The sequence below is a fragment of the Balaenoptera ricei genome, chromosome 12, assembly GCF_028023285.1.
Source record: "Balaenoptera ricei isolate mBalRic1 chromosome 12, mBalRic1.hap2, whole genome shotgun sequence".
NCBI lineage: Eukaryota > Metazoa > Chordata > Mammalia > Artiodactyla > Balaenopteridae > Balaenoptera > Balaenoptera ricei.
The window spans coordinates 30,116,022-30,140,281 of NC_082650.1; the positions used below are offsets into that span (position 1 = coordinate 30,116,022).

The 24,260-nt window shown below is 33.4% G+C and overlaps 1 protein-coding gene across 20 annotated transcripts in view; it reads right to left on the reverse strand.

The window, feature by feature from the left end:
• The window catches only part of EYA4 (EYA transcriptional coactivator and phosphatase 4), a 293,920-nt gene that overhangs the window by 50,046 nt on the left and 219,614 nt on the right, over positions 1-24,260 (reverse strand). For 15 of the 20 annotated variants that reach the window (XM_059941173.1, XM_059941171.1, XM_059941172.1 and 12 more), the window contains 8 exons: positions 20,972-21,096; positions 19,486-19,554; positions 12,366-12,458; positions 7,889-7,955; positions 6,516-6,658; positions 6,223-6,366; positions 4,421-4,500; positions 511-694 (listed from right to left, as the gene is read on the reverse strand). In XM_059941173.1, coding sequence (XP_059797156.1) covers positions 511-694; positions 4,421-4,500; positions 6,223-6,366; positions 6,516-6,658; positions 7,889-7,955; positions 12,366-12,458; positions 19,486-19,554; positions 20,972-21,096 — 905 coding nt within the window. The remainder of the gene's footprint in view (positions 1-510; positions 695-4,420; positions 4,501-6,222; positions 6,367-6,515; positions 6,659-7,888; positions 7,956-12,365; positions 12,459-19,485; positions 19,555-20,971; positions 21,097-24,260) is intronic. The other 5 variants (XM_059941175.1, XM_059941174.1, XM_059941182.1 and 2 more) reach the window with 3 other exon arrangements.

Below are 24,260 nucleotides of genomic sequence, written 5' to 3' on the forward strand. Positions count from 1 at the left end.
AAGAATACAGACAAGCTTCTGGCAATGAAGACTACGATGGATTTTAAATATGTGTTGATCAGACAAAGATATTAAACTACCTACCAATGATCCTAAAAATCCTAGGAATGCGGGAAATGTTCACTGGCTGGGGCTACTGATTACTCGTAAGGTGAAAAAGTTATACAGTTTCTCAAGCATAAAGGAAATATTATCAGTTTTACCCAAAGAAGATAATATTTCAACTTTTCTATGTTGTCAAGATCTCCACGAAATAATTAGTCTGGCAAAAGATCCACTTACCTTTTATCTCCATATTCATATGTATTCTGTCATTTGATATTAAAATCTCCTAACTATCCCACATCTAAAAGAAAGGTGTCTGGAATGCCAGAAAAGCCTCACCTAAATCAGTGGTACTAGCACAGATTAAACATCAGCATAATTATCTGGAAGCTTTCAGCCTTGTTTTTAAAATGCCCATTTTCTCCATATGATTAGATACAGCAAAACATATAAAAAGTATTTCACCTGGATGAAGATCTGTACCTGGTTGGCTAGTCAGTCCTGTGAGAGATTCCTGCAACTGGTAGGTTGAGGTCGAGGAGGACGTGCCATCAGCTGTGTTATTTGATGTCATATATGCTCCATATGTTGATGCAGAGTAATACTGTGCATACTGGTTTTGGCCAAAGGCTGTGTAGGATGGATAATCCTGAAATAATAATTGACATGTGTGTGTGTTTGAAAGACAGATTACCCTCTAGTATACTCCAAAGAAAAGCAATCACAATGGCAATGGAAAGATTAGTATCTGGCTCCACTGGTTCTGGAGTCCACAGCTATGAGGTGATCCTAATAAGCAGAGACCATTCTGTGGGCATCTTCTACACGCACATAGTAATGAAATACCTTGCGGGTTTTGCAAACCAGGTCCAGTACACAAATTTTAATCTGTTTAAAGGTTGTATATGCATCACTTTCCCCCCAGAATTACATTTCCAAGGATGTACATCCTCAGGTCTTATGCACTTGAAGAGGAGAGAAGGAGATGTTTGTATTCACAGCATTCATTCTCATCTTCTAATATCACCAGCAAGGAGGAGGTGTGCCCCTCCCCCCGCTTCCATACAGACCTTGGGCTGCATTATTGTGATTTTTGTTCCCTTTTTAGGCTACCCTCGATAATTTTGTTTTCTTGGCAGGAGGTAAACAGTAGAGAAAAGAAAATCAATAAAAGATATTCTTACCCAGTTTCTCATAGGCTACATGCCACCTGAGGCCTTGGCCTAAAGTCTTTCATGAGGTTTTCAAATATTTAGTTTGCATCATTTGTTAGAGAAAAAAGAAAGCCATTGGGTCAATTCCTTTCACCTGCTTTTTATTAAAAAAATTTTTAATAATCTTAAAATGATGTAAATAATCCTTCAAAATCCTTTTACATATTAAGATAAGGAAGAAGTATTTGTGGCAATAATTGGTGTTTAATATATCTGACATGTTTTAGCCCAAATTGTTATCGGTGATGACAAATCCTTGGTCAGGATGAAGATTCCCTAAAGCACGTTTCTAAGGGAAACAAAGATCCACGGTTGATGTGGTTTCCAAAAGAGGAAATTCTCTGCGTTCGTAAATATATGTATAAGCAAGTATACGTATCATCAGAAAGGGTTAAGCAGTATGGCAGAAAATGAAAATTCTATTTGTCTGTTAATTTCAGGATCTGATGTTCCCTACTATTACCTGAGAGTCAAAAAAAAAAAAAAAAAAACAACAAAAAAACCCCCAGTAAACTCTTGGCAGTATTTGGACAAAGTTCCTAGTAACGTATTTTTCTCAGAGTAAAACATGGATCACAAATATTAACACAGTGCTTTATTTTGTGTCAGGCACTCCTCTAAGGCCTTTAGGAGATTTACTCATTGAATCCTCACAACCTCCTATGCAGTATTATTACTATCTCTATTTTACACTGAAGTAAAGGGATAAAGGCACAGAATGTTTAAAGTGATTTGCCCAAAGTCAGACAGCAAGTTTCAGGGCTCAGACTGGAAGCCAGAGAGCCTGACTCTGTGAGCATCACAGAGAGCATCTATCTGTGTGGGAAGCTCTCCACTGCGCTGCCAGTGACCGGAGAGGAAGATGAAGTTACTCACTGGAAAGGTCCAGTCTACCAGCTGCCAGTGATTATAGTGTCTTTTTGCACTCAAACATATCTCAAAGATTCCCCCTACTCTTCATTTCCACTCTTATCACCTTGTCCAAGCTACCTTCACTGCCTGTTGTAGCCAATGTACCAGTTTTCTAACTGTTCTCCTCATTTCCATTTTCGGCTTTTTCCAAAGTCTCTGAAGCCAGAGTAATATTTTTCAAAAAATAAATTACATGATGCTATTCTCCTGCTAAAAAATTCTTTAACAGCTTCCCTTTGGGCTTGGAATAGAATTGAATTTCCTTATTACAAGCCACGGGGCCCTACACGAGCAGGACGCAGACTTCCTCCATAAATGGATGTTTCCCCATCTGCCCCTCAGGTGTAAACTAACCTCCAGCCTTCTTTGAGTTCACTGACACCCCAAGATTTTCAGCCCTCAGGGATGTGATACATGCTGCTTTCTATGCCTGAAAACCCTTGCCCTCATTCTTCACCTAACTTTTGGAAGACTTGGCCTAAATGTCATTTCCATGGAGAAGCCTTCCACAAAATCCCCCTTACTCAAAATTAGCCTTCTCAGAACATTTTTAATAGGACCCTGTTCTCTCTCTTCATGTTTTCCAATTCTATGTTTACTCAGGTGTTTACTGGCTTATTGTCTGCTTTTCTCAGTAGACAGAAAGCTCCCTGAAGCAAGAAACAGGTTCCATTCACCTTGCTCCCACCTTCAGCTCCCCAGGATACAGACCAGTTCCTAATATCTAGTAGGTACTCAGTGAGTATTTGTTAAAAGAATAAATTAGTCTTCAGACCATGGTCCAAAATACAGATTACACATTATATTGGGGCCACTGAATTAAATATACTGCTAGTACTGGATGTATTTTATGATATAAAACTGTTTGTCAATAAATTTTCTTCTCCTTATTAATCAGTTTTTTAATCCCCCCAACAAAGAACAAAGCAGTCTTTCCCTTACGCTACCACTCTGCCTAGTGTATGTTTCTATTATTATATTCCAAATATTCCACTCCCTGTCCATATTATTTTCATGTCTGTGTCTTCAGGAGGATTGCATCCTTCCAGAGAGCAGGGAACACCGACTTCGAATCTCCAATGCACAGTCAAAAAATCTAATGGCTAACAGGTGCTCAATAAATGTTTACTGTATTAATAAATACGAGCGAGTGAAATTAAGCTACCTGGATTATCAAAAATTCTCAATTTTTTATAATAAAATATGCATACTGACTTTGATGTTTACTGTTTTAAGAAACCATTTTTCAAACTAATGCCAAATTATACAGTTTAATCCTGTCAAAAATATTATTATTCCACTCTTTAATCATCAAATTTTCCTCTTTGCCTCTTGTTACCTTAATATAAATTGAAAGGAGAAGGCAATTAATATAATTCCTTCAGTAAATCCAAAGAGCAAACACTTATTCAGTAACTTATATTTTAGAATGTACAGAAGTCCAGCGATCATGTTAAATAGTGTATTGCTTACCCATGAAATCAGCTACCCTTCCACCTCTGCTACTCTGAACATGACTGAGAAGCAGGAAATAGGGACAAAACTTTCTGAATATATCACAAATTCATGTCGTTCCATGCTAACTCACTCATTCAGGCACAGCCACGCTTGCTCCACACATAATTGTAACACGATTCTAAAAACAATCGCAGGTTTCAAAACACACAAAAATATTAAGCAAACATCACTATGAGGACTAAGGAATTCTAGGAGCACGTATAGTGGGTGACAAAAGCAAAAAATTACAGCTGTCAGGAGAGTAGGAATTTAACAGTTATCAAAAAAAAAAAAAATCATAGAACTAAAAAATAAAAGCCAGTAGTAATTTGAGAGATATTTTGTTTAGGAACAAATGATTTGGTTTTGGACCAAGAGTGTTTTATAGTCTACATCATAATCTGATTATTGATTATAGTTCAACTTATGAATTTTCATAATAACTGTTTTATCAAGAAAAAATAAAATTATGTTTAGTATAGCTTAAGATAATAGGAAAATATGCAATAGATTCTGTAATTTCCTGTCAAATGACTAAAACAATCATGGCTTAAATGTTTAAAGGGCAAAACTTTAGCAATCAGGAAAACTGAAACATCCAGAATTACACAAATCCAAAGAATTCCAGATAGCTAATTTTTACTACCCTGAAATGCCATCTTAATTTTAAATACATAAATCTTACTAACCTGATACTATTCTTCAAAAATCTGAAACATATATAAAAGCATAAACACAAAAAGCTACTATACCTGTTGTGAACCACTGAAGTTCGTTGAATTGGAAACTGAATTATTTGCATAAATAGTAGATGATGGTGCAAAGCTAGAACCTAGAGGTAAAGAACAAATTGCATTTTAAAAATATTTCTTGAAAAATATTAAAAATATTTCACTTTGCAGAATTCAATGAAATATATTTTAAATTTTGTTGTTGAGGCAGTGAGATTTAAAATTGAGAGATTTCTAAGGAAAATGTCCTTAGCTCTGTCTTGTGACAACAGGTAAAGTCTTTTCTTTAGAAGTCTATAGAGGTAAACAGGAGCTTGTGGGAACAGTCTTACCAAGGACTCGGCTAACCTTCAAGGGTCAATATCTACACGTACAGAAGTACTCAAAGAATAAGCTATTATCCATACTGAGACTACTTCCAGGAAACTACTGGAACTTTCCAGTGGTCATATCAACTGCATATACATACAAAAACTACTCAAGTTTAAACATTTGGCTGGGGTTAGCTTAGGAAATAAACACATGGAATCCATTTAGAGTTCATGCTTCCAGCTCCCCATCTTTTTGTTCCTCTATGTCCTTTCTTTAGAACAAAAAATGCTGTGAGCTAGGGCTCAGACCCAAGGGAGAACTGTTTATACTGCAATCATCTAAGGTTTGACGACCTTCTAAGAGTTTACGACAAGGTCTGAAAGTTATTTAATTATTTTTTAAATTAGAGCAAAAACAAGTGAACTATCAATTTACAGATTCAAAAAAAAATGTTCTCATGGAATGTACTTGTTAAGGAATAAAATAAAAGACTATTGATGCAGCTGATTATTTGTTTTATCAATGTGTCTTGAATAGCAATAGTATTAGGTAATCAGCACAAACTGACATGGCCTGGAATATCCGATATGAAAGTATTCTGGGGAATAAATGGATATGCCTCTATGGCATTTTCCACAGTGGCTTATTGTGGTTGAGGCATATAGATACATATATGTATCTACCAACGTTATAAGGAAAAAAGAGACCAGTCATTTCAGCCAAAAAGGTCTAAGTAATTATTTCATTTTAGTCAGTCAACTAAAATGGCAATATTAGTTGGTTCGAATAATGTTAATATAGCCCCCAAACTATGACGAACCATATAGAAAAAATGACAGACAGGAAATAACCTTTGAATGTTTTTAGTATGTCACTAAAATATTTTCTGCAACTACTACACGATGTTCAAAAATAATTTTTAATTGGAGACAAAAACAAAAAGAAAAATTAAATAATGATCGTACATGGAGAAAAAATTTTTAAGGCGGAGGTACAAATTATCTAAATATTCCTATTCAAGAAATATAGTATTAACAGGGGAGAGGTATTTTAGAAATGAACAAAAAAATTTTCAATTATTCAACAATAAATGGGACTTAGAGAAGTGCTAATTCAATTTTAAATTTAATCAAAACAGCATTACGTATGTAAGGAATCCTGACAAGAAAATACTGGGTTTTGTCATGTATCTTTGAAATCACTTAAATAGATGCCAAACATGTGACTGGCGTGGCGACTGGCTTGGTGGTTGCTTTGCTTGGACTTAGTTTCCTGCCAATTTTATGCAACTTAAACTTAAATATTTAACTTTGATAAGGGTCATGTTTCTTGATGTATACTGAACTCTTTTCATCATGTTTCTTCCTAGTTATTTGTCTTTTCTGATGATGTCGTGTGAGCAGTGGTAAGATTTAAAACTGTCCTCATGACTCTGTATTCCTAGTCTGAAGCCAAGGAGTCTCATTCACAGCATTCTTTCTCACATAACATGTTCCCTGTGTGGTACTTACCTGGCATCTGGTAAGAATAAGGTGTCTGGCCTGGCTGTGGGGTAGAAAACCCTGGGCTGTAACTGAGGCACCCACTCTGTAACGGCGACTGAGTTTGTGAGAGTCCGCCCTCTGTCTTGATGCCTGGTAACATCACGCCCAGATCTGTTTGGAAAACGCCATGTGCAACCCATTTCATTAGTAAAGTGATCTTACTTCTGAGTTGTAACATATCAATATATTAGACTATACAACTACTAGCCAGCAGGATTACATGCTTATAACCAAAGAAGAAGAGAGAAGATGTGAAATACCGTAAGTGGGCAGACTATAGGGCTGTCCTGTCTGTGAGTACGCTGTGTAGACGGCTGGCTGCTGCATCCCCGAATACTGAGTCTGGCCTGCATAGGCAGACATTGTTTGAGCTGCTGGTGTAGAAAGAATGTGTGGATAGGGCCTAAATATCAGAAAAATAGCATTACTGTGGCAACAAAGACTGCATATTAATTCAGACAGCTTAGATTCAGTGAAACCTGATAATAGCCCGGAAGTAATCCTCTTCTTTATCCATAATATCATTTTAACAATATGGAAAAGGACAGGAGTCTGAATGTCAGGAGCCCAGGCTCTGCTACAAACCAGTCTAGTTAACCTTGGACAAATAATTTAAACTCGCTAAGTCTACACCTCACCCGTGAAAAGAAAACTTTGGTTTAGATATCACACTTAAAGTCTCTTCCAGGCCTATATTGCTTATATTCGAAATAGTATTCCAACGGATATGTAGATGAGGAAAGTGAAGCCCAGGCCAGTTAATTAGTACACTCATGAGCATATTTCCTGTTACCATGCATGACCCAATGCTATGTAATGACTACAAAGGTCATTAAAGGCCCTACCAAGAATTCTCTACAGAGAACTAGAAATCGTAAAAATAAATAAATAAATAAAATTTAAAAAAATAAAAAAGTAGCTTCCCGAAAAGAAATGGAATGCCATTCCCTTCATCATGCCACATCTTATGGAATGTTCCCAAAATGGATATCCAATCTCTAGCCTATACTTAAGGATAAACACTCTAGCTGCTGTGGAAAATAACTTTTAAATGTACATGATCAGGAATCCAAAATCTTGACACATCTGGCTGATGGCAACCAAATTCAGATATACACCCAATGTAGTTAAACTTGAAATTTCTACCACTGCCCTCAGAAAGTTGACCACATTAGTTATAAAAGCAATAGTGCATATTTTTCAAAAATGTGTATTAGAACTTGAAATCCAAAAAAAATATTGTAATGATGGAACAAATTATGAAGTGTTGATGTTTGAATAAAATGTAATCTTTTTAGATTTTCTTTAAACTAGTCAGCATTTTTGATTTTCATTAAAAAATCTGTGTATTCCGGTTTGAGCTTGATGCTTTCCTCAAAGTATATAAATATCCAGAATTAAAGCAATTGTCTAGATATAAGTGAGGGTATTCCTAGACTTGTGAAGGGTATTTACCTAATGTCTAATCTATCCAATGAATCTATCCAAGTATCTATCAATTCAACTGCTTATCTATAACATTTATATACATAAATATATCCTGATTTAAAGTTGTTATATTGTGTAAACATGATTAATCAAGATAATGCTGGAAAATTATTCTAACAAATCTGAAAGACTACTGACCACTTACTTGGAAGGATACAGCTGTGGGGAATATTGATGCGCTGATCTGGGGCTATAGCCACTACTTGTTATTACTGTAAGACACAAAAACCAGTGCAAAAAAAAGGTTGCTTTATAAATATATTTCACTGGAGTGTGCAAAACTTATTTCAAGAAATGGCTATGTTAGAGATATGTTTCAAAAAATTCATTCATTTTCTAAACAGAAAATTCATTCATTTTCTAGACAGAAACAGATGCCTAAACATTTTCTTCTAATTAAGCTGTTTCACATGTGTGCTAGGAGCATGACACGAACTTTTTTCACAAATCATTTCCCTTCATCATTCCTCCATTTTCTTAAATCCGTAGCATGCTCTTACATATTAATATGCTATGAATAAATATCCTTGACTATAAGTAATTAAGCTTTCATGATATAAAGGTAAATTTTTTAACTTGCAGACTTTATGTTTTAAATTCCAAATATATTGCTCTTCCTGCGTATTTATTCTAATAAAAATATAATAAAAATTAAGAAAAATATGATGTTTCAATCTTCATTTTCAAGTTGTAAAATGATATCGTTTTCTCTTTCCTTTCATTTTGCCAATCCAATGAGTAGTTAAAAATGCAGGGTCCAAATAATTCTAATAATAATTGGAATGTACACAGAAAGCATGGGTGATAATGCAACATTAAAAAAAAAAAAAAAGTAACTGCAAGAAGCAGCAGCAATCGTATTTATAAATATATTTTGAACTATCAGAGATTGTACTTTTTTGAGAAGAACTTAAAGGTGAAAATCAGGTCCTATTAACATTTCAGCCAAACATGCAGTCCCAAACTGGAATGTATCCAAAAGTTTGGAAGTTTCTCTTTCCTTTAACCATCTGCCTTGACTAAGACAGATGTATTGCAAATATATGGACCCCAAAGTGTTAAGGCAGTCCCTTCAGAGCCAATCCATACTGGGCAAGCACACAGAGTGTCTTTATTAGGCCATCTGCTGTTCATTCACTTTTCAAAAAGATTAAAGTAGTATACAATGCAGTGCTGGAATTAGTTTAGTCTAATCAATCATAGTTATACTTCAAAGTACTATGTCTTTTCTAAGTTGTTCATAATAATTCTGGAGCTAAACTTTTAGAATTGTAAAAGTGACAAATAGGCTTAGGTTGCTAACTATTTTATGAAACATGATATATTTCTATATCCAAATGCTATTAAGTACCCTTGTGATCTATTGCTTCATAAACACATAGAATTTAATGTATTTAAAATGCTATTGAGACTGTAAGCTCTGAGTATGGAGAGTATATTATAGTTTTCATAGCAATAATGCAGAGAGTATATTTTCAAGAATATTATGAATCAATTTTGACAATCACTGAATATGATTAGAGGTGTTATGTTCTAAATATATTCAGCAACCAAATTTAAGTGAATTTGCTATGCATATTTGAAAATACATGGACCACTGAACCATTCATTTTCTACTTATTTATTAAAAACATAAAGAATGTTTAAGACTTTCAAATCAACTCAATGAGAACAGGCCTTTTCTCTCACACTATGGGCACGAAACATACACTACATAATAGCAACAGTGTACTGCACAGGAAATTCAGTCTGATTCATTGATTCGCAATAATTATACTCTATTTAGCAGAAATATACTTAAGTAAGGCTCAATTCCACATTTTTTGTTTCATTTATAAAACTTCATTGTGGTACACTCAAGACTCAGACTATATTAATCAGTTATTCTCAAGACTGTGAAACTCAAGGCTTTTCTAAAGAAACATCAAATAATGAAAAGAAACATTCAGCTTTTATTGAATTAGCCAAAGAACAAAATTATTTCAGAAGAAAAGGCTCACATATATGAACACAAATCTGAATACATAGGATGCTTCTTCCCTCTAATGAATGAATCTAGATATCATTAGAATAATGTATCCATAACAGTATAAAGCCTCAACCTTTAAAATTTCATATTAATGTCTATATGTTCATTTTCTAGGTAGAAAACAAAACCTTTGACTCAGAAAACTATGTTTACATAAAACTTAGAAAGTTTATGCTTCTTAACGAAGCTGTATATATTTTATTCTAACTAATAAATCTGCAGATAATTGAAAACAACAACAAAATTGGATTAAAGTGATCTGAGATTATGCTGATCAAAGTAAAGACCGTTCCTACACAGAACAGTCTAATCTTTCCAGTATGATTTCTGGAATACCATGTATACATTTAGGAGACCTTCCTTTTATTCCCCATTGTCATTTAATTAATCAAGAGATGTATGCAAAGCACTCAACTCATTATACTCCATCATTTCTGCATACAAAAGTTAGCAAAAGTGCTTGTCTTCAAAATGTCCTGAAAATTAATTAAAACACATTTTTAATGAATATTATCAGATTCTCATATGGTGGTGTCAAGCAATTTTGAGGTTTTACCCTTATTACTGTAACACCTTAGATTAGTGACTCTCAATGGGATGAGAGGTGGGAGATGAAGTTGGGGGATGGGTGGAAATTTTGCCTGCCAGGGAACATTTAAAATGCTAGAAGACATCTTTGGTTGTCACAACTGAGGAAAACTACTGTTAACTTGGGATAGATGCCAGGGATGCTGCTAAAAACCTTACAATGCAGAGGACAGCTCTCCCACAATAAAAAATTAGCCAAGTTTTTAATAGTGGTGCTGTTGAGAATCCCTGACCTAAAGCACTCTGTCTAATTGAACTTGGTCCATGGCGTTGGAAATGTTCTATATCTGAGTTGTCCAATATGGTAGCCACTAAAAAACCCCACATACAACTATTAAACACTTAAAATGTAATTAATGTGACTAGATAAAAAAATTTTTGCTTTACCAAACAGTATTTAATTTAGACTTAAATAGCCACATATGACCAGTGGTTACTTTTCTGGACAGCACAGCCCTAGATAATTCTTAAAAGAAAACTGGGAAACTATTTGTAAATATAATATGAGTAAATTCCAGACGGCTTGACAGTTCACACCTGTTTCTTTTTCCATCTTTATATTTTCCAGTGGAGTATTAAAGAAAAGACTGTTGGACTGACCAGGACATTATTCTAGAATCATTTATACAAGTGACCACCTGTGAGGCCTTGACTGTATGGCCTTAACCACCTTTAACTTCTCTGTGCCTCCATATTCTTGCCTATAAAACGGATCATTGCAGGTCTCTGAAATTCCTTCTGGAGCTAACATCCCACAATTTTTTCATTCAGCTTTCATTAACTTGTAGTGTGCTATTTAAGTATGTCAGCGATCACTTAATTTCATTCCTATCCTTAAAAACTGTGTTCATACATACATTTACTTTGCAGAAAGTTTACAACAGTTATGGTAAGTAATATAAATGCTAGGGTAAGTTGGTACCTATTTATCTGCTAAGAGGCAAGAGAATTGCTAGAGAGGATGTGAATTAGGACACATGCTTCTCTATACAAAGTGTATAAATTATTATATCTTTCTGTTTGGAGTACTAATATTTATGTGAATACATGGCAGCTGCTTCCAATCAGTGTGAACCAATGAAACGGGATCATCTGTATCTATAAAAATCAAATATATGCTATAATGACATTATAGTCAAGGATTTACCTCAGCTCTCTTTACATGAGAAGCATACCCACATAAAATCCTTGTATATGAGAACATGAATAAGTATAAAATATATTAGAGTAGAATAACAGAACCAAGATTTAATTATCACAAATACTTTTCTAGGTTCAATGTTCATCTTTCTGCTATACAAATTCCTCCTCAGGTTAAAAAAGTCCTTTCACCAGATAATCAACCAAACCAAATATAGTAACGAAAAAAAATCTTTAAGTCAACTTATTGCGTGTCTTTGTGCCCACCTGGGAGTTATCAGGTATTTATATTTAAAGAGGATTGATGTTTAAAGACACGCTATTGTTCTCTTTGAAGCATTTGAGCGAAAGTCGTGCTCTCAGAGGCTGGGTTCTAATGCGACCAGCATGTGCTCTCCTGCAGCCCATTAACCTTTAATACCTGTCACTCAGCTGCTTACACAGGAAGGTTTTTTTTTAAACCCAGAGAGGAAACAAGGTTATTTAGAAAGAATCAAATGGATAGTTTTACATCTCGAATGCTGGAGAGAAGGCAGTTTTTATGTCATTTAAATGGGTAAGTTGAAGGAACAAAGTTAACAATTACAACCTAATAATTAAATTAAGCACTGTATAAAATAATTATGAAAGAAGTCAGTTCTGCTTATTTCTAATAAGAAAGTCAGGGGATTGCTTTGCTGTCAACTGCAGATGCAGCAAAACTATTCTAAACATCATTTCTAAAAAAAGCATAATTTTATGACAATGAGTTTTCCAAAAAACGAATTTATTGCTGAATTTATAAAAATCCAATTCTCGCTTATTCACCAGGAGGATGAGGTGGACCCCAATGCGTACAGAACAACACACGAGCTTAAGGCTTTACCTGACCCAGTAAAAGTGTCAAGCGCTCCATCTCCAGTCGTGGTTGTGGTTTCACTGCTGTTCAAAGGCTCTGTTTTGACTGCAAGGAGAGACACTACGTAGAAGAATAAGTACATGTGAGTTTTATTTCTAACTTTATATCGAAGATGCTGACTGTACGACTAGTGGCTTTTCTAGCTACCATGGGCATGCAAGAGAAAACTTGGGAAGTCGATGAGGAAAGTTTTGTTAATTTAGCTTCTAAATGGACATGCATTTATAGAGGATTTAATCTAAAAATCTTCTGCCTAAGCTGGTTCTCTCGAATCTGGCTTTTAAAGGCAGTCATCCTTACATAGTGAAACAGTAGTACGTGTATTTGCATTTTTAAATCACCTAAGCACACTCTGGTATTATAGTCAAAAGGCAGAAGAAAGGCATCGTCAGTCAGTCTTTAGCACATTTAATCCAAATCGTAACAAAGAGATTTACTGCTTATATTTTATTCTTCCCAAGATGACATTAAAAAAAAAAGATTGCTTAAGAATACAATGAGGCATATGCAAATACAGAAACCAGGGGTGTATTCATATGGTGGGTGAAAAATGAAGCACTCAGTAAATTTCTGCTCTACGAAAGCCAAAAGAGCCATAAGGTGTTGGGCTTTTTATTCTAATGGTATAACAATTTTTAATACATTATAGACATAAGCATAGAATAAGAGATGGTTTCTACAGCAGTAATTGTATCTTTTGAAAACTCTTTCATATATTATTTCTCCTTTGAGGTGGTATATTTTGGCAGAATCCTCACTTGGCAATGATGTAGCCACTGAGGTATACATCGCTGTCGTTATTAGATGCAACGAGTTTGGCAGGGGCAGTGAAAAAGCCTCTACCCATTTTGTCACACCATATTTTCCCTTTGTGGGCAAAGCTCCATGTATCACAGCAGCAAGGGAATAAACTAAATTATTTTCTGCTTAACACCTCTTATGTTTCCTGGTCATAAATGGAATGACACAGTTCAAAACTTCAGAAGCAAGCAGAAAACTATAAAGAAGAAAGCTGAAGACTAGCCAACCACGGACAAATATGGCCAAAAGAATAGTGGGCTCAGAGCGTACCCACCAAGCAAGCAAGTCAGCGACGTTACTCTGTTAGAAAAGCAATTAATGATGGAGAAACATGCAGTAATGATTATGTTCCCTTTCCACATGAAGAGAATTGGCTGGACCCTCCCTCAGTGAGCTCTGGGGTTAATTTAGCATCCGGGATTTAACTATGTCATGAAGATTTGCTGGAAGATTCAGAGTCGAACTGTAAAGGTTGGAAAGAATCCAAACTCTAAACCACACTGCCTCACAGGCAGCACTAACTAACCAAGAATTCCTTTCATCTGGATAGTGATGATCCAGAGTAGGGTTTAGAAGGTGTAAAAGCTACTCTCTATGATGCAATGTCCCCATCTGACTTCTGACATATGACAAAAAGGAACCATCCAAAGCATCCAGCAAAACTAAGATAAGAGACAGTTTGTCAGAACTTCCAAATTCTAATCATGGCTAAATTCCTATTTAAACATGTCTAAATCTATAGCAATATTTGTAAAATAGATGTATTAATACTAATGGTTATATATATTTCACTTGTGAAATGGGGAGAGGGGAAGCAGAATGTCTAAAAAACTAACCAAGCTAGACATGAGGTTTAGTTTTGTTTCTTTGGATCCCAACTTTGAGATTTGATTTCAAAAACTTAGTATTGGTGTTGATTATAATCTCCTCAATTTGAAAGTTTCAGGTGGTCAAAAGGAGCAGGAAGAAAAGCCAGAGAGAGAGTTTGAAAGGAGAAGGAAGAAAAGCCAGAGAGAGAGTTTGTGGTTGCATTCATTATCCTGGAATCATCTCTCATTAAAATTTTAAAGGTCTGCTTTTAGTCAAAGACAAAGGAGGCTCATTTAACTGAGAAAAGGCATCACTAGAAAGTATATAAAGAGAAGCATACACATCAAGATGTGTTCAGTGGACTAAAACACATGGATTTAAAAGTAATAGTTAAATGGATGCTAACATTTGGGGGAAAACATTACACATTAATCCAAATTTATTTTTCATATGTGGTAAGAGTTGAATAATAGGGAAAAGGGAGAAAATTAATCATGCTGCTACAGAAAATAATTTATGTTCACAGGAGGGCAGCATCTGCAAACATCTCTTGAGTAAGATGCAAAGTTATTTTGATTTGATTTTTATAGAGAAAGAAAGTAATATTAAGTAATAATAATTTTTTTTCAGGAACAGAAAACTTAGAGAAGTGAAATGGGCATTCTTTATATGATTAGCTGATTTATTAAAAAGATGTTAAAATACAAAGAATTGTCTTAATATTTAGAAAACAGGTAATGACTATAAAGTCAACATTATGATAATTATATAGTTTGAAAAATGGAAGTCGTTTTCACTACAGGTCTGAATATATTTGAAATGTTTTCCATTTTCTTTTGTCTTGCTTTTGTTTCCACACATTTAATATGTGCAAGACAGTATTGGAAAGATGTTCATCAATGAAACAAATCTAGTTTTATGCGTCTATTTTCTAAAACTTATAAAAATACTCATTCCAAAAGTTTATGAGTGTATATTCACTGTCATGTTCAAATGTATTTTGTTTTTTTTACTGTATTCTATTTTTCTTAAGTTAACACAGAAGTTAAACAGGGCTTTTAATTTATTTTAAGGACTGTGTCCAACATCATTACAGTTCATGCTACCAAATGGAAAGAATAACCTTCTATAGAAGAAAAGCATCCTCTTCATGAACAAAATTCAAACTTACAAAATAAACATTTTGATTTCAAAAGCTGCAATCATTTTTTAATTCTTAGGTTAGAGAGTTTTGTGGTTTTATTCTTCTACATGCTCGAAATACATGATTCAAGGTTCATTTCCCAAAAGGTGGGATGGAAAATCTACATACATATAGCACTTTGTACAGAACCATTACTTTGAGAAATAATTATATTGCCAGGCCCCCTCCACGCTAGTTATCCACTTGCAACTTAGATGTTTTTCATAAAGCCAAATAGTAAAAAAAAGTCAGTCATTTTATTATATTGATATGATTGGGTTTTATTTTTAACCTTCAAAAATAATTGATCTCTGTGGACTAAATCAAGATTGTATGAGATTATTGTCAGCTATGGCTACTAAATCACTGATTTTCTCTCTTTACATCCCAACCTTCTTCCATACCCTCATACAAGTATTTTCAAAGCAAATTTAATCTTGTCCCCTCAGATTATCTTTAGAACTCAAGTATAACATTAATATATATTAATTATTTTTAGAGGAAGTCTGTGTTATTATCATAACTTAATGCTAATGTTCATTTTTTGCAATATTAGGCTTAATTAACCCTTGAAAGAGAGGTAACCCAAGTACTTTACATTTTACATTTCATCTTCAGAGATCTGTGTTTAAACTGGTGTCCACTTAAAAGACTATATATATAATTCCAAATATACTCCTTCCTGAACCACAAAATCTCACATAGCCACCTCTGACAACTTAGGTTCTACAAAGAAGTTCAGGAGGAGTTAGATCAGGAAGGATACAATTTACAACACGGCAGGGAGGAAAGAAGTATTGCCTACTAGTTTTATGATTTATGTTTTTCTAAATCAATTTTTTCACTCAGAAACCTATGAGCACCAAGTGTCTTTCATTTCTAAATATCCATGAAGCATTTAGTTTTGTAAAATAATTTGATGATGCTTCCAATTTATGGCTTTCATTCCAAAAAGAAAATCTAAAAAGAGTAGAGCCACAATAGTAGCTGGTTCTACTGCACAGACACATAATACTCAGAAACAAATTCATCCCATGTGAATCAATCATCTATATATTAAAAACTCTGGGAGATTCTTTTCTATGCTCTACAGATTTCAAATATAGAAAACACCATAAACCCAATCAGAATGTCTGATCTTGGTTCCCCCAAATCAGAATGTCTGATCTTGGTTCCCCCAAATCTCCTCTTTGAAGTATTTTCTTAATCTCCATGTAGAATCAAATATTCCCTCCCTCTGCTGTGCACCCACCTTGAACACATTATGCACTCATTATTTTCTTTTCTGTTTCCCTCTGCTAGACTTTTGGTCCCTTGATGGCTAGTATCATGTTCTATAGGTCATTGGGTTCCCATTTCCTAGCACAGAACCTGGCATATAATAGGAACCTGATACATTTTAAGTTAGAAAGTGAAAATTCACATTTAGACCCTATCCTAAGCACTTCCAATAAATCTAAGTATTTTGTATATAAAGTATAGCTAATCATGTATCTTGACACCATTAGGGAAATTAGAATCTTACTTATATATGGAAGTAACTTTTCACATGACAGGCATGCATTTACATGCATGTATATACATATACATGAAGTAGCATACATGAATCTATATCGGGGTTGGCAAACTACATCTCAAGTGCCAAGTCTACCCCACGGCCTGTTTTTGTATAGCCCGTGAGCTAAGAATTACTCTTGCATTTTTAAATAGTTGAAAAATATCAAAGAAGAATAATATTTTGTGACATAAAAATTGTACGAAATTCGAATTTCAATGTTCATAGATCAAGTTTTATTTGAATATGGTCAAGCTCATTTGTTTAAGTATTGTCTATGGCTCCATTTGTGCAATGAAAGCACAGTTGAATAGTTACAACAGAGACCGTATGGCCTGCAAAGCTGAAAATATTTACTATCTGACCTTTTACAAAAAAAAGTTTGTTGACCACTGATCTGTATGCTAAGATATGATTGTATTTATTATATTTTTATTGACAGTTCTTCATTTTAACAATTTCACAAGTGACAAAAATTTGAAAGGAAAATCTAGGTTCTAATATAAACCTGCAGATGTAATTACAGAATTAGGATTAAGGTGATGAACCCCTTTAAAAATTACTTTAAGGAGTAATGTAATATATTTAAACAGCACCAAGGTAGTAGGGTAGGATATTAAGGTGATACTATTAACTCACTCATATCAGTAAAATCTATCAAAATTATCTTTTTGAAAATCTAAAGTTAATGGAAAGATCTTGAAAAGCCACTAAATTAGCTTTTGCTTTTGTCTTTTGTTTTATTATAATAATTTTATAAAGTGATCAAATTCCATCAATAAAACCCAGAATTATAAATAAAATAGTTTAGTCTCAATGGGAAACATTGTGCATCAAATGCTTAGCTTATGTTATAAACACATGGCATAAAGAGTCATTAAAATTCATTAAATATTTCATGTCATTATGCCACCGAGACTATATCCTTAATAATCAAAGTACACTTAACATTTTATTACTAAAAGTTTGCCTCTGTAGCCAGTTTACATGTTCTAAATGCAGAAAAATGTATTATCTGACCAAACATTGGAGAGTCTTTTAACACACTGCACGTTTCCATTTTCCTTATAAAACTGTTGCCTAATTATTATTGAATTATTAATTAAGGAAAAGGAATTATATTGGTTTATATTGCCCCAAATTTACATACATTATATGATTTAAAACAAAAGCTTTGCCAGTAAAGTATTATTATCCTTCTTTTGTAGAAAAGAATTAAAGCTCAGAGAGGTTAAGTAACTTGTCCAAGACGACACAGCTAGTAAATGTAGTGCCAGGTTTCAGATCCATGGTCTTCCTGACACAGAAGTCCTTTTTTTTTTCCCACATGGTCACAAAACTCTTAAACATTAATACTAAGAACTAGGAAAACTTGATGTTTTACACTTAAAAAAATTTTTCTGTTGGATATTAGATGTAAATTACTAAATATTGATTGTATATATTCACTATTATAAAGTTGCCTATGTTACATTAATATGTCAGAATAGAACAACAGCCAGTGAGCTAAGAATGCTTTTTACATCTTAAATGTTTTTTAAAAAAATCAAAATTAGAATATTTTGTGACTTGTGATAATCATATGAAATTTAAATTTCAGGGTCCATAAATCAAGTTTTATTGGAACCTGACCACTCTCATTCATTTATGTATTGCCTATGGCTGCATCTGAGCTACAGTGACAGAGCTGCATAGGTGAGACGGAGAGAGACAGCATAGCCTACAAAGCCTAAAACATTTCCTGTCTTGTTCTTTGCAAAAAAAAGACCCTTGAGTTAGAATTAAGAGGAACTAAATTCTGGCAAAGTATTTTTTAAGTATGAAAAGTATATTTTAAGTGTGGAATTAAAAAAAAAGAAAACTAAAATGATAAAAATTTAAATAACGGGCATAATGGAGTACTTCTCATCCACTGGTCATATATTCTAATTTAATCTGCATACAGCAAGGTCCAGGCAAACTGTGCCTATTCTAACTGCTTGCTTGGAATGAACATTTCTAACAGGTTGTGAGCTCTTCTTTTTAATCCTAGAATTGGGTGGTTCTACAGAAGTTTTATGTGGTTTTGTTTTAATTTTTAAATTTTGATAGCATGTTAACTTTTGGTTTGGGAGAAAGTTTATTTATATTATATATATATAAATATAGGAATGTAGTTAATATCTATAGTTCAAAACATTTTAAGAGATTTAATATTAATTTATAATTTTAAATGTATAGCTTTCATCACTGGTAATTTTTTAAATGGTGGGTTTTTAAATGTTAATATTACTTTAGGTATTTCAATTGGAATATTTATTAAAGTGTGTAAAATAGGAAATATCGTTTTGCCATGCTATGAATTTAATTTAATTTATGAAAGGCTATAGGCTATGGAGATTGGGTTTGTACGTAGGCGCAATCTGCTTCAACTGCTCATTGACGTGACAGTTGTGTTGAATTATCACTTAATAAACTGATAGTCAGAAAAATAATAGATGCACCCGTTTGTGCAAAATTATGAAAAAACTAAGAAAAGAATACTACTGACCTAAGATTAGAATACTAGTTGATAAGAAAAACATAGCCAACTGTTATCAATAAACAACTAAAAGGTGTGTTCATGTCTCTTTTTTTATTTTTTTATAACAAGTACTGAGCACAGAAAAGGGAGTGCAAACAGAAATAGCAACAGAAAGCAAACCAGAAGGGCAAATCCACACACCCAAACACATGCAGTGTACCATCATCTCTCATACTTGTTGCGGAGGAGGGGGTGTTGCAACTCAGCAACCAGTCTGCAGTGTTTAAAACAGTCATGTTGTCCCCTGAGAACAGGAACAGCATAAGCGTTCATTGTCTGAATGCCTGCTCAGTGTACGAGAATAGTCTTCAGTGCTTGAACTGGTTTCTGACCCTTTTGCCAAAATTATAACTGCATGGTATGACTTTTACATTTTAGTTTATCAGGTATGTTTTAGTTCAGTTAAATATACATACATGGTGATTAGTGACCTTCAAAGTCTGATTTCAGAGTGCATGTCTTTGTTTTATTTTAAATCTTATTATTTGCACCCAAGTTAAGGTTTAAATATAAATGTTCTTACTCCACAAGTTATCACTAAACAATTTTATAAATTGGCAATCCTATAATTAATTAGCCAAAATTATAGATGCATGTTTAGAGACAAACACTATAAACAAGGAAAATGTTAATTTACAAAGGGTTTTATGTAAAACATTATTAAATACAGGCAAGTTGCAATCCACACAACTTTACAAAGAAAATTTTAGATTTCACAGTTACTCTAAAATAAATGGAAAGAGGTGTATCAAATTCATAAATATTTACTGAAACTTTAAAAGAAAATATGATGTGGCAAATGCTGATATCTAATAATATGAATAGCTTACAAATTAAAGCAATTTTCAAGTAATTTTTCACTCGACGAAAACAACTAAATCTACAAAACTTCAAAATAATTGTGAGTAATTTAAAATGCAGCTTATATATGTGTATATATGTACATATATATGTATAGGCTTTCTACGTATACATATTCTGATGCAAAAATCAGATCGTATTTTCTGACAGGTTGAATGCATTTTATAAAAACAATAGGATGAAATATTTGAAATAGTTATTATTGTTGCCATATGTTGTGGCATAATTATGAGCTAATCATATGAAAAGGTATCTAGAAAAAAATTCAATTCCTATTTTAAATACATGTTAGGTATTTCTCTCTTTGAAAAGAAAATGCAGCAGATATGGACATTTTTCTATTCCCAAAACCATTTTTAAGAAACACCATTTTTAAGAAAAACTTTGGAGTAGGCTTTCTCTTAAAATTCAAAATAAAACCAAAAACTAGTGGAATTTCTTTTCTGTTTTCTATATTTGTTGTTGTTAAGATCAGAGAGTAAATCCTTTGGCCACATTTTTTACATTTTGAAAAATATTTACAAGGGCAAATACAAAAAGAAAGCCTTGCTAAAGGCCTTCAAAATGTTGCTCGGGGCTATCTATTCTTTCTGAATGTTTCCAGCTATAGAGGAGGAGCAAAAATTTCAAGAAAATCAACAGAACAATAAATAATCCATTAACTATATATTACTTGAGTATAATGCTATGGTGTTATTGCTTATGAGATATAATATTTATTTACTAGCAGATCCCTAACATGTAAAGCCACAACAGAGTCTGAAATGTGATTCTGCGTGTCTTCAGGGCTGTACACTTACCTCCTGTCCCATTTGTGGTGACCGATGTGCTGCTGAGATTAGCTTTCTCCAGTTTGGAGCTACCAGGAGTATCGCCACCGCCAACAAGAGGATGAGGACTTGCTAGGTCCTGCATTTCCATAGACCTGTTGGAGCAGGAAGCAACAGAGAAAAAGTTGAAATTTCAGCAATGCTTTCTTAATAAACTATGTATATCACTCTACTGAGCATGCAGGTGATCTCACAATAATAGGAATTGAAACCCACAGCTAAGACTTTTTGGTTAATCAGGTGAATGTGACGGTCCATTAAAAATTAATAAATAAGTAAAGCTTCCATGATAGTTAAGTTTCCTCATTTGTTTGTTATTTGTAATAACCATACAAAAACTCAGATCTACAGGAAGGAATGAAGAGTGACAGAAAGGTAAATTTGTAGGTAAATACAAAAGATTATCTTATTTTTCTCTTAATTCATGAAAGACAGTGAACTGTGTAATTTATGATATAGGATAAAAGTAAAATATGTGACAACAACAGCACAAAGAATAGTTGCCAGGGGTGGGATTGGGGCGGAGATGAATAGGCAGAGCACAGAGAATTTTTAGGACAGTGAAAATACTCTGTATGATATTGTAATGAAAGATATATGTCATTATACATTATGCAAACTCACAGAATGTACAGCACCAAGAGTTAACACTAAGGTAAACTATGTACTTTCAATCTAGGTTCATCCTTGGTAACAAATGCAGCATTCCAGTGAGTGATGCTGATAATAGGGGAGGTTATGCATGTGCAGGGCAGGGGGTAGATGGAAAATCTCTGTACCTACTGTTCAACTTTGCTGTAAGTGTTAAACTACCCTAAAAAATAAAATCTTAGGAAAAATCAAATCAAAATTGGTCGTATGCAAATAAAGCAGTGGTTAGTGAGAAATTTATATCTTTAAAGGTTACATAAGAAAAGAAGGGTTTAGAATCTGTGATCTAAGTTTCTACCTTAAGAAACCAGTGAAAGAAAGGCAACTGAACCCGAAGTAAGTAGAAGACAGGAAACAATAAAAAGCAGAAATCACTGAAATAGAATATCTATGAACAACAGAGACAATTTACAAATCCAGAAGATGATCATTAGAGATACTGAAGATATTAAAAAGGATAATAAGAGAATATTATGAACAATATTATGCCAAATAATTCAATAATTTAGATAAAATCAGACTTTCTTGAAAGACACAAACTATAAAAACTTATAACAACTTTTAAAAACTGTCCTATACCAATTAAAGAAATTGAGTTCATAATTAAACATTTTAAAAAAACTCCATGGCCATATGGTCACATTACTCAATGCTAGCAAACATTTAAGGAAAAATAAAAGCCACCTTTTACAAATTCTTTTAGAAAAAAATAGGAGGTAACACTTTTCACTCCACTGTAAGAGACCAGAATTACCCTGATCCAAAGTCTGCCAAAGGCAATTCCAAGAAAAAAAAATTATGGATTTATATTTCTCATGAACATAGATGAAACAATATTTCAAAAACTATTATCAAATAAAATCCAGCAATGAAAAGGGTAATATATGATGACCAAGTGTGTTTTATTCCAAGAATTCAAGTTAACACTTAAAAATCAATAAATGTAATTCAATGTATTAACAGAATATACTTTCAATGGGTGTAAAAAGCATTTGACAATATTCATTATCCATTCATGATACAACTCTCAGAAAACTAGGAAAAGAAGCATTTGCCTCCCATATGATAAAGGCCATTCTTGAAAAATCTACATCTTACATCTTATTTCATGATGAAATATTGAATGATTTCTCACTAAAGAAAGATCAGAACTAAGGCAAGAGTATCTCTTTTTCCCACTTCAACACGACATTTTATTGGCACTCAGTCAGTGGGAGAAAACAAAAATGAATAAGTAAAAAGGGGAAAGCTTAGAAAGAAAAATTGTTAATTCAATAAAATAGATAACTAATAAGGACCTGCTGTATAAAAAAAAAATGTTAATTCACAGGTAACATAATTGTTTATGTAAAATATTCTGAGAAATCCATTAAGAAAAACCCTACAAGAACTAATGGGTGAATTTACCAAAGTTACAGGTACAAGGGCCTTGCCAATAATAAATAAAAACATGAACCAAAAATATCTGAAACATCAGTCAATGCCTTTCTAGTTCAAACACTGAACTACCAAAACAGCAGCTGTTCAGGAGGTTGGAAGCTGGGTTATTCACAGTCCCGCTCCAGCTCAACTCAACTCCAAAAGGAATCTGAGTGCTCAGACCCTTGCTTTCACAGCCAGCCAGAACAAATGACTTAGACATTTTGGGAAATAAAACAAAATAAATACCATGCTTCAGTCTCTACTGAGTTTCTGTACATAATCTTCAGAAAAGTACAAATACATGATGTTCAGAATACTATAAATTATTTTGTACATAATGTTCAGAATGACATCTTGAGTCATAACAAGAAGCAGGAATATATGACCCATAGTAGAGAGAAAACACAGTAAATAGAAGCAGACCTGTAGATGACTCAGGATTTGGAATTAGCAGACAAGGATTTAAAAAACTATTGTGTATATGTGAAATAATTTATAGGAAAAGATACATACACAAGGTATAAACATATAAATATGCCACGTATATAGATAAGTACATATATGGCATATATACATATGTGCCATATATATTTTATATGTATGTATAATTATGAATATAACGTGTATGTATTACATCTAAATATTGCATATAGAAAAAAATGAAAACTGCAAAAAAGAGCCAAATGAAAGTTCTAGAATGAATATTATAATATATTAAATAAAAAAATAGTCTTTGGATGGACTTTAAGGCACTGCAAAAAAAAAAAAAAAAAAAAAAATCGGTAAATCTGAAACTGGGCCAGTAGAAGTTATCCAAACTGAAGCAGACAGACAAAAAATTGGGGAAAAATATTGAATAAAGTAAAAGTAACCTGTGGAATATTATTAGAAAGCAAGAAAGGGAAAGAGACAGAATAATTTCAGAATAAATAATGGCCAAATTTGATTATAAACAGCAACCCATAAAGCCCTGAAACACAATAAATGAGAAAAAGAAAAAGTAAACCAAACCTTCAGCACATTACAGTCAAATTCTTAAAATAAGATAAAGAGAAATCTTTATAGCAATCGGATAAAAAAGACACAGAGGAGAGGAGAATAGTAGGAACCCCCCAAAAGTATTATCAGTAGCACACTCCTGATAACAGGCTTAATTACGGTAAACAACAAATGCTCATGATTTTAT